The sequence below is a fragment of the Gavia stellata genome, chromosome 7 (genome assembly GCF_030936135.1).
Source record: "Gavia stellata isolate bGavSte3 chromosome 7, bGavSte3.hap2, whole genome shotgun sequence".
Taxonomy (NCBI): Eukaryota; Metazoa; Chordata; class Aves; order Gaviiformes; family Gaviidae; genus Gavia; species Gavia stellata.
Window position 1 is genome coordinate 37,234,064 of NC_082600.1, and position 12,351 is coordinate 37,246,414.

A 12,351-nucleotide genomic window follows, 5' to 3' on the forward strand; every position below is an offset into this window, starting at 1 on the left:
AAATGCTACCACATTTCATTCTGAAACAATTTTGTACAATCACATAATGAGAACAAATTGTTGTAAAACTTGAATAAACAAGATCTGTTTGAAGCTTGGCATCAACTTGGCAAGCACCTTTAGGACCTGGTACATACTTTCTGAAGTAATAATGTACATCTCAACCTTATTTAGATGAATTTTTCCCTTTAATTGGTGCGATGAAATATGTGTTATGAAAATATTTTATTAAACAAGTTCTACTTTTATGGACAAACATATGCTTATTCAGAAACCAGCCACTGCATGATATTAAGTGAATTGAAATAAAGACGTTTGCTATTTATACATTACTGCACAGCATAGCAGAAGAACTTAGAAGGACTACCAATGCACAAAGTAAAGTAGTCAAAAAATATGGCTATGATGTTCCTGTGGTCAAAAATATCAGCAATTAATTTCTACAGACACTGTGATTGAAAACCATATTACAGGATTGTCTAGTTGACAAATTACTCTCCCTATGTATGGTAGGACTTTATCTTGCTCTCTTCTTCCCTTTAAAGGGGAAGAAAGGAATTATGGTAGAAGTAAGGAACAAAATACACTTTTCTGGAAGTTGTCTAATACAGACTCAGGATCAGGTGCACTGAATTCAATCAGTTTCAGGGAAGAAGCTGGAATAAAATTATGTGTAACAACAAACGCCCTCATCATCCTGATGCAGGGTAAACCATGAAATGGTTTGCGAGACTTTCTCCAGCGCTAAACAACAATTAATCCTGAGCTTTCCTTCCCCACAGATATACATTATTCTGCATGAAGATGATAAGAATCACGCCTTTTGGAGTAAGCTCCTGCAGGTAATCAAAGCTCTTGACAGCATTGATATGTTTACTATTTTTGTATTGTTTTTTCTTCACCATCTACACCAATTGCTCACCTTTCTGCAAAGTTCAGCTATTCAGATAACAGAGTATGTGTAATTTCATATTATTTGATACAAAAAAGACCTCAATAATTAACAATCACATATTGTGTTTGGCCACTAAATTGCATAAACTTGTGAAAAAAATAATTCCTAGAGATGTACGGACATCTGATGATAAATTTAAATTTAACACTAGGCAAAGTAGATTTAGCTTGTGTTTTAAGAGTACTTACTGCACATAAGCAGACTTTTTTTTTTAAATTAGATATCAGTATCTCAGTCATGCTAAGAGGTAACACTATTTATACGTGTGTATAACCACAATTATATGCATATATATTCAATATGTATTTGAAATATTTTTTAATGTATAGATTTAACCAAAACCCTAAAACCAGGCAGCTGTGTCTAGATTTTGACAGAAAAGAATCAGCTTCCAGTGTAAGACATTTGAAATAAACACACATATAGACAGCAAAGGTGAAGCTGTCTTACTTGACAGCTTGCTTAGATGTGCATTTAAACCTACTATCTGCCATGAAGAAATTCAACACATCAAACATGCTACTGGATTATCACAAATGGCCAACTAGTAGAAGCCACAGTTGAAAAATAACTACGTTTATTATTCTTTCTATATAAAATTCTTTTCATTAATGCTCAGCAACATGCATTTGGCAGCTGAACATTTTTTTTGAAGCAGCAGTTAACAATGCAATTCACAAAACAAAGATAAGCTCAATGGTTTCCAGGAAACTGAAAGATGAAAGAATGTGGAGAGAGTCAGCCATGGTTTCAAATGAAGAACAAGTGAACTAAGGTCAAACTAAAACCTAAAAGAAATTCAGCAAGGGCCCAGAAACCACGTTATGGATACACTTCAGTTGGATTGAAATTTCACAATGCATTTCAACAATGCATACAATACATTCTTTGGTACATTAATTCACTGGGGACAATTTTTTCCAAATAAAGGAGGAACTCTGATTCTGAAGCCCTTAGTTTCATTACTTCAAGCGTAATACTTAGCAGATTTTCTGGGTTTTATATCAATTGTAAAGTACATTTAAGTCTTATCTTCCAGCCTTATTTTGTGTGCTCAGTCCCAGACTTCACTGAAACCGTGAAACGTCACAGCACACATGAGGTAAGGTGTAGTGGGGAATCCATAAATGTTAAAATTTCAGAAGCCAGCACCTACTAAATAGCCTGCTCCAGAAATATGATGAATGTATTCCTCCCCCTTGAAGAGAAGATCAGAGTAAAGCTACCATTATACGAATCCATTTGAATAATTCATTTTGCTGTAGTGGAAAAAATACAGCATTCTCCCTACACAAAAAAAAGAAAAAATTAATAAAGTTACCTTTATACCTACTGTAAGTTACTCCCTAACACACAGAGCTAAATTCTGTTTATTTAAACTATCCATAATTTCCACACAGGAAACAAAAACAAACAAACAAACAAAAGAAACAACAACAACAAGAGAGGATTTTATGTGAGGGATACATTTTAAAAAAACCAATCTCTCAGACATCAGATTTGTAAAATACCGTATTCTAAAATTATAAAGCCCAGTATAACCATGCATTGAGAAATAACATTCCTAACTGCTGACAAATCACCTCCTCTACTCAGAGCAAGAAATTTGTTTCCAATTTTACACACCGAATTACAGTGGTTTGGGAAAGAGTAAAGGAGAAATTTAAATGCAATGTGAATTTTAAATAGACAATTTAATTAGCTAAGCTAGAAAAATAACTGAACGTTAAAAGCTGCACACTTGAAATCTTGCCAAAAGTAAGAGGCAATCTCTCACAACCTGTATTTTATACCACAGAAATGACAACGTTTTCACCAGTAATAATATCCCCTAGAACCATGCCTAGGCATTCTTCCTCCTACATACAGTGAAGAGTGCCACCTATTGAATAACAAACAGTATTTCCAGAAATACTTAAATTATTCTGGAAACATGCCATCTATGTACTGCCCCCCTAACCCAAGCATACCATTTAGCTTTTCATCACACAGTTTCCTGGCAGAGAGCAGTTTTGCTGCTAACATTGTTAAAGAATTGATGGCCAAAATATTACTTCAGTAATAATAACAGAAACAAGGCACCCAATCTACACTGCATAAGTTACCTGATTTTTAGACATTCCCACACCAAATAAGAAAAATTTTATTCAGTTACGTATGTTGCATCAGAAGGAGATACCATGCTGTTTTGTCCAATCTTCTCTAGCAATAACTATATTTTCCAGAAATAAGATTAGAAGGTATCAAGGACACGAAACTAAAAAAAAAAAAAAGCAGTATTTTCTGAAGGCTGTTCTTTGTTCACACAAAAAGTGTACATTTTACTGTTCGAAGGAAAAACCTACTTTCATTCAGAGTTGAATACTTCTTTATTTACACTGGCAACCAAAGTATCTCACAGAGGACCTAATACACAAATATTTCATATGCATATGCTATGATCACAGAGTCATGCTACAGAGCAGCAACGGATAAGAAGACACAGTATGTTCCCTTGAAGAAGCCTAACCAGGTGCTGCATAGCATGCAGCAATGCTAGCCTGGCCATGAGTTACACATTGGCACAGAGGACATATTCTATGTTTTTAAACACTGTAAATTAACTTTACAGTCTACCATTTAGAGTTCTAAATACACAATCTAGCCAAGGAAAAATGTGTGGTATGTTGCAAGTCTGCCTGTAATGTGATACCAAACAATACTGCTATAACCCAACCAAGACTTGGAACTGACCGATTTATATACAAAATATTTGAATGAGTCAGCAGCCCACTGCATTTCCCAGGCCTGCTGTAGACTATCGTACAGTTCCCAGACGCACTTCCTCACATTGTATTTGCCTCATGAACAAGGTCAGTAGTGACAAAAAGTGATATAAAAGGTCAATGACTAGGAAAAGATGACAATACTCAGACTTATTTTATCTGTTTACCCATTAACCTATTCAATATACTGAAGTTCCACAGAATTCCTCCAGTTATTTGCCTTCCATCTTTTAACTGTGTAACATAATAGAACAGTGTATTAAAATGAAGTTCTACTATTGTTTTGGTACTGTGAACAGATAAAAGCTAAATATGCTGCCTTACTGTAGTGACACACACACGCACAAGTGAACAGCCTCTAAAGAAATCACTGTCTCCTTTTCTGAAGTCTTTGTTCCCATACTCCGTTAAGTATGTAAAATTAACTGACGTCAGGAAGAATGTGACAATTAGCCTTTTTTTTTTTCCCCAACCAAAGACTGGACTGCAGGCAGTTGTATCCAAATTAGCTTTAAGCCTGCTAGAAATCTGATCATATTGGCTGTGCAGTTCCAGCAATGCCAGCATAAACGCTGCGTATGTAGATAGTGGCTGAAGTTTTTGCAACTGTAGTGACAGTGCTATCGATAATAGAGATTATACCACTGTGGTTATGCTGCTATCTGAATCACAGAGCTTTTGATTCGCACTGGAGATACCTTTTTGAGGGTGGTAAAAGATAACTGGAATAGTCTTTGTCCTAACTCTGATTACTGCATAAGGTAAGCCTACTGCTGAATAAAGACCTCCACAAGGCAAAGGTAGGCTACATGGATTTTTGGTCTGACAACAACAAACTCATATATTAATGTTTTTATGACTACATGAAAAACACTAAAATCAGCTACACACAAGAAACAAACTTTGACAATGCACAGCCATCAATAATTACTATTTTTCCTTCAATGTAGTGATGATAAAGAAAGATTACCACCTAAGAAATGCATAAAAATTCTTGATCCTTTTCCTTGTAGAATCAAAAAATCATCAGACTGTGGAGGAAGGTGTCAGGAGGTCTCTAGTCCAACCTCTTGCTCAAAGCAGGGTCAGCTATGAGATCAGATCAAATGCCTTATGGCTTCGTCCAGCCAGGTCTGCAAAATTTTCAAGGATGAAGATTCCAGTCTCCCCATGCAACCTGCTTCCCATTCTTAATTACCCTCAGAGGTATTTCTTTTTTAAATCCAGTTGGAACCTCCCCATTTCAATTTATGAATATTGTCTCTTGTTCTCCCACCATGTAATTCAGTAAAGATACTACAGCTCTGTCTTCTCTGTAATGTACTCTTTGCTATTGGAAAGCTACTGTTAGGTCCACCTGAGCTGTCTCTTCTCCAGGTTAAGCTAACCTAGTCTCCTCAGTCTCACAGGTCAAGTGCTTTAGCCCCAAACCATCTTGGTGGCCCCCTGCTGAACTCGCTCAGGTATGTCAACACCTTTCTTTACTGGGGAGTCCAAAACTGGATGCAGTACTCTAGCCACAATTTAATGAGAAACAGCTAAAGGGGAGTAATTACTTCCCTTAATCTATTGACTATGCTTATGTTGATACAGCCAAGTACGCTGTTAACCTTCATCACTGCAGGGCATCATCACTGCTGGCTCATGTGTAGTCTATTGTCCACAATGATGCTAGTTCCTTTTCAGCAGGGCCACTCCCTGGCCAGCCAGGCTCCACCTTGCCCTGTTAGAGGGAGTTATTCCTCTCTAATGCAGAGCTCTGCATTTGTCTTTGATGAATTTCATATGGTTCCTATCAGCCCACTCCTACAGCCTAACTCCCAGTGAGTGGCAGCCCTGTCCTTCAGCTTACAGAGCAGATCTAGTCATTTCAAAGGCAGCAATCCGGTTGGTCAAGCATGACCTACCCTCACTAAATCCACGCTCACTATTCCCAATCACTACCACCTTCATTTGCACAACTCTTATGTCAATTACCTTTACTGATGCCTCTTGCTAATGTACCAAAATATTTGGTGTTTCTAGTAAAAATCCAGCTTCATCAGATTACCCATGCCAGCTGTCATTTCACCTCAGTCTCACATACTAGTAGTACTAGTTTGTCTTCTCCACATAGCACATTCTATGAAGAAACAAAAGCTTTCTCATCTCAAAGGAGAAAAATAACACTAAGCAAAGATGTTAAAATCTTAAAAATATGCATATATATCCAGGTTTTAACCGCTACTGCCAGCTCAGTAATGCAGTAATGTTCTTTTGAGTCTTCAGCAGTTTCATTCCTGACTTCACCTGAACAAGGCAAACCTTCAAAGTTTTGTACAAAGTTATAAGAAGAAAAAAAAAAAAAGGGAAAGATATTTTCTTCCTGTGATCTTAAGAAGACCTATGAGAGATCCAACATAAAACCAAATACCAACATTGGCTTTCAGGCCAAACAAATGACAACTGTATCATCTTAGGACTCTAGTTTTGAATTCATCTGTTGTTTAATGTTTTATATATTTTCTCCCTAATTCTCTTCTGTATAGGCTGCTTTGCAGCTCTTTCAGCACAGATCAAATGGCACATTTACAATGTAGATTTAAAAACAAGTAAAAAGATTCCTGAAGTCCCTGAGGTTCCCTCATCACTAATTTTTAGTTAAAATTCCTCATTGTAACTTGGGAGTAATGTAATAAATTATACTCACTGAAAGAGAAAATAATAGTAATATATTACTTGAGAGAGGCACATAAGTTTTGGTTTGTCAGTCCTGGCTTAATGACAGAAATAAACATAATTTCTCCTTACTAGGTTAACAATAGGATCCTCTTGGATTTTAAATTGCATTTTCCCTACCTGCTTTTACTCAAAGTAGTAATAAGAATGAGATGTGATGTACTTATTCTAAAACAGTAATGATTTTTTACTACTGTTTTACTTACATGCTCCTGTTTTAAAGGCCCTTGCACCTATGAAAATCATGCATGAAATGAAAATTAAGTTACAAAAATACTCTAAATGAATTCAGCAAAGGTAAATCACACAGTAGCTTAGTGTACACAACATTCCCACTAGACCTGGTCCTTCAAAGAACACTGAATTATATAAGCCATAAAAAAAATCCTTTTAGGATGTATTTATATATGATTCTTTATGCTATCCCCCTCTGGGGAGAAGAGAGGAGAATAATTTCTTTCACTTTGAAAGACACTATACTGATGGGAAACATGCATTACGACTGAAAAATATGTTTCCCAGATTAAGAAAAATTATTTTAGACTTTTGCTTGTATGATTCTTTGGGGATTCCTTCAGAAATTTACACATGGTTGCAGAATTTGATTTTATTTTAAGACTCATGGAATGATAAACTCCAAAGTTTTCAAACTGAGGGGAAAAATACAACAAAAATAGGAGACTTACAAGATTTCTCTCTAGGGATTTCAGCTGATGATCTATTTCTTTCAGACGATTTTGTTGATCACGTTGTTCCTTATTGTCTCGCAGAACCTTTTCACCTGGAACTGCTTCTAGGTTTCTGTTTGCATAAACCAGAGACTCCTGACAAAAGGAAGAATATGCAGAAATTAAACATATTACTTTATATTCAAAGACAGATGAGTGTTCTTTTGATTTCTCTCAGGAAAACATTGACATGTTTAGAATAATGTGTCAATTTCAAATTTGGCAAATGCATAAATTTCATTATGCACATTTTCAAATACAATAGCTAAACATCAGGCTGGACTTATTTCAATAAAAGAATTCTTCGCCTTCACATTTTAGAAGGAATTTCTTAGTCTCCAGAGCTAACACTTTGATTCTTAAATTCTACCACAACGATAAAAATGCACTGAGAATCAGGGAAACTGAATGAGGGGTTCAAAGCTTGCTTCTATTAACTATACCAGGATCAGAATTAGGCCAGAAGCGAAAGGAAGAACTGAACTGAAATGACTGTAGGTTTTGTTTACTAGGTATCATGGTAAATGAGAAATAACCCTCCCTCTGTAAGTTAGAGTTAGATGCACAACCATTATTAAAGATTTGGGTTACACATTCTCACATCCTTCAGTACCTCTGGATCAGATTATGAAGTTTTTATCAGTCCTGAATACATTCAAGGTTCAATATTACATGTAATTTAGATCATTAAGAACAAGTATTGGCAAAACAGCTAAGTTATGTTGTAAATGGAAAAAAACAGGGCTTTCTCTTGCAAACCAAAAGATCCTATAGAAGAACCCAAGGAATCCAAATAATGGTAGAGGGAAAAAACCCAACCAAAAAAACTCCCTGTTCATCAATTCAACCCAAAGGATCATGAGCAGCCATTTAATAAAAACATACTCTATTCATTCGTATTTGCAGAAGCAGCTCAAGCGATCTTAATAAACACACACAAGGACAAGAACTTCAAGTAGCGTGTCTGATTGGAAAGAAAAACAACCTTTGCAATTTAACATTCAATGGAAATTTCTCAACTACAATTTATAAAAAATTGTGCGGATCTGTAAACAACTTTTTCTCAACATCAAACAAATCTGTTCATTCTGACACTTAAACCAAACTATTAGTTGCCTGAAAATACACTTATTTTAACACAGTACAAATTTTTGAATATATATTTACAATCAGCAATAGTTGGCAGTACCACAATGCTAGTAAATTTTCCTACAACAGACAAAGATAGAAACAGCACCATCTGTTAATGACTAGAATCTCTCCAAACTGGACTGAAGTTTAATGTGGGCCACCTAAAACCAAATTCTTAATATTGAGTGTCTAAAGCTAGGCTTCTAAATACAGACTGAGTTTTTTTAATTGAATATGATGCCCAATGGCAAGAAATCTGCATGACTGACATCTATACAGAACATAAAAAACCCAAAGGACTTATTTAAAGTTGTGTTTATTAATACATTAAACAAGGATATGACCTTTATGTCTGCAATATAAATACAGAGTTGGCAAAGCAGCTCTAAGTACAAAAACTGAAGCTCCCTCTAATACAAGGAATTGCTTTTACATGGCTTTGTTCTTCCAACGATTTTAATACAAGTGAAATTGTTCATGGAAGGACGGGGAGGAAGATGATGGCATCATATTTCTTTTTTTTTTTTTTTTTTTAAAAAGTTATAGCTATTTCTGCAATTACATTTCTAAATCCAATCTTTTGATCTGTGCATAGAGACATTGCCATGTGAGCAGTTAGTGCTCAGCATGGATCAGAGCTGCAGTATGATTTGTTTTAAAAAGCATTGTTATGAATACACCAATAAGAATATGCAACTAGTGGTACTGAGAAGTCACTAAATGCTATATTATACTTCACAGTATTTTATTTTGGGGGTTGTATGCATGGACTACTGGTTGATACTTTTATATGAACTCAGGCTTCAATGAAGAACAAAGCTCAAACTGCAAACAGCATCTCTGAAAATATTATTGCTGCAATACCAGCTAGATTTAAAAAGGTGACAGTGAGAGGAGTCAGAAAAATCAAAAAAGTTACTACCTTCAAATTTTTTACATTCTTTTCCACACACATTTCTGAAGCAAAGCTTTATGCAGATCTCTGTCCTTGTCTTTCAAAGTTTCAGGCATACATGTTTCATTTTACAGACAGCTCAGCTGCTGCAAGCACTTACGAGCAACCTCTTAAAACTTTAGGAAAACTATGTATCATAAGTTATTTCTCCTTTTATCACACTCAGTATGGTTTTAAGCCTGGTTGCTTCTCTAGTAAGAAAATATTGTTCTATCAAAAGAAATTCTTAACTAGGATAAACATGATGACATTATTCTCCATAAACTTTTCTTGAATATTGATCTCTGCCATGATACCTAACCAATTCTTATCAGTGTGCTGGATAAAATTTGAACTATGAACATCTACCAGAAAACAGAAGTAAAAAGTATGTGTTTCAACATTTCTCCAACTTCAACATCCAAAACTGATAAAATTCTATTTAGATGAGATGGTAACAAAAATTGTTACTATTTACTCCCTCTCTGATCAGCGTGATTTTGCACACTTCCATCACATTCCCTCTTACTTCTTTCTTCCAAACGGAAGAACATCTCTGTGTAAGTGACTCCTGGCATAGAAGCCATTCTATACTTCTGAGCATTCTGGTAACCAGTTTTCCTTTTTTTCTGCAGTGGTTATGAGATCTGGGGACCACAAGTGCACAACAGTCAAGCTATATGGTACACTACAGATGTGTACGGCAGCACAGTGATATTTTCTGTTTCATTCTGTCTTCCTTTCATAATTGTTCCTAATAATCTATTTGGTATCTGACCACTATGAAGCATTATGCTGCCGCTTTCACAGAAGTAGTTCTTACAGTCTCATTTCTCTCATCCCTGAATAGTGACTGATCAGAACTCACACAATATAAGCAAGGTTGTGACTTTTCCCCTCTAACTTATTTTTTAATATTTTTCTCAAGATATCATGAAATAAACGTAGGAAGTATTGCATCATGGAAAACATTTCATTTTCAATGTTTCAAATGCTTCAAAACATTTTATGTTTCAATTATATAGCATGTGTAGGTAGTGGAAGTCCATTTGAGATTAATGAAGATCTAAAAATCTTAAAGATAAGGTAGGAAATAAAACTGTTAGATATGTTACACAAGGCAAGATACAAGTACTGAGCAACAGCCAAAGCTGTAATAATCATAATGCAAAACAGAAATATCCAGTATTTGAAATGGCTAAAATGATTCGTTGCACTCCCTTTTCTCCAAAATTCTATAAATAAATAAAAACAAAACCCCACCTAATGAGAGATATTAGTGTCATACAATCTTGCTGAGCCACAAAACTAGCTGATCAGCTTATTAACCTGCTTCTAACCATGCCCTGAAATAGAGATACCTGTCAAAATAATGTTTTGGTGAAGTGCAGGCATAGAGTACAGGCTATCAAAGAGTTCATTAATTAAAACATTAGTGTATCTTCAGAATTTTTTGTCATTTTGAGTATTTATTTAGTTTTAAACTATTAACTATAGTCTACTGCTATAATTGAAAAATTGAGTATTTTTCTGATAAAAGAAACCCAATCAGGTATGAAAGAACTCATCAAGGTAATACACAACATTAAAGTAATTATAAGACAAACAAGCAGACAGATATTATTGTTTTTTTAAACACCATCTCGATTTCCTTTTATTTTCAGGTAGTTTTCCAGTTTTTTCAAGATAGTAACTGTACTCATCACAGAGTCTTACACTTCATATTCTTCATCCTACCATTTTCCTGTCTCTTCCAGGATTATATTCAACTTATTTGTTCTTCCCCAAAAATATTAAGTAAGACAAAAGCATTTTTAAATATTTAATTAAGTTGGCACCAGAACAAAGAAACATTTCAGAAAGAAATACAGTTCTTATGGGAAACATTTCCACGTAAAAGAGAACATTAGTCATGGAAAAGCATTCTGAATCCAACTGGACTCATTGCACAAAAAGATGAATCTGTATGCTCCTCTGTAACAGCTCAGCTATGGTACTGTAGGATAATTAAAGCCAGCTGTTGAAGATTTCAGAGTCAGAGCACAGATCCTATATCCTGCCAGAGTACCTACCAGTGGCAGAAAGCAGCTCTCCCACTGAGCCAGTGGTGATTAAGTGTTTGCATTTTGAAAGTTGTATCTAATGCAATTCTTGGAAGAAAAGAATGCGCAGCTTTATGATATGCAAGTCTAAGCTAATTTTGTTTTCATTACTTCTAAAATTCTAAATGAAAATCCAAGCAGATGATTTACACACTAACAATTTTTCCCAGTGTTCCCTATCACTAATGCGTTATACCGTACTCAACCACAACATATGAAATCCACATCTCAAGGAAATCAGAAAGAATTTCTGCACTGATTTTTGGAAGAAATATTAACGTCACTGAAATCAGCTTCTTCTCTAATGGAAAGGACATCCATGTTCCAAATCAGATTTGTGTCCCGTAACAAGTAGACTCATTCAAAATAAATTCTCTATGATCAGGATTTTTTTTTAGCCCTCTCCTGGCACCTTAATTTAAAAAACCCCAAACTTTAAAAAAAACAAACTCCTAAGAAACAAATATTGCATTGTATTCAAATTTGCATTCCATAGCATCTGTATCAACATCTTTATCTAGCAATTAAGTTTACAGAATTGACCTCAGTTACGGGAGAAATAGGGATACAATCTAAACTGAAACTCTGAATAAAAGAAATCAATAGAAACTGACCTGAGACTTCAACAATACTAGATTATCACTATTGATTTTGAATACTACAGATCCCCAGTCTCACCAACAAATATTTTATCACTCACAATGTTTAGAGAATATGTGTGAGGGTTAATAAATAAGGTAACTCCTGCATATTTAATTCACTCTAGAAGTATCCCACTTCTAACTGGTTAGAGGATAACAGTCTTCCAGGGCTGATAGCGTTTACCTCCTCATTTAGTTGCTGTGGTCAACTGAAGCAGCAACTGAAAATCTTGTCATTAAACACTTGAAATTAAACCCAACAAGGGGCAAACAACCAGAACTCTTACTGCCTTCGTCTTGCATGTGGCACTCATGCTAACATATCACAAAACAAGATCTTCTATTAGCAAAAGCATCATTCAATTAATTTCGTCAGA

General features: G+C 35.2%; 1 protein-coding gene across 1 annotated transcript in view; it reads right to left on the bottom strand.

Annotated features, from left to right (window-relative positions):
• Nucleotides 1-12,351, bottom strand: part of FSIP1 (fibrous sheath interacting protein 1) — a 77,298-nt gene that overhangs the window by 46,279 nt on the left and 18,668 nt on the right. The window contains exon 10 of the mRNA XM_059819906.1: nucleotides 7,125-7,262. Coding sequence (XP_059675889.1) covers nucleotides 7,125-7,262 — 138 coding nt within the window. The remainder of the gene's footprint in view (nucleotides 1-7,124; nucleotides 7,263-12,351) is intronic.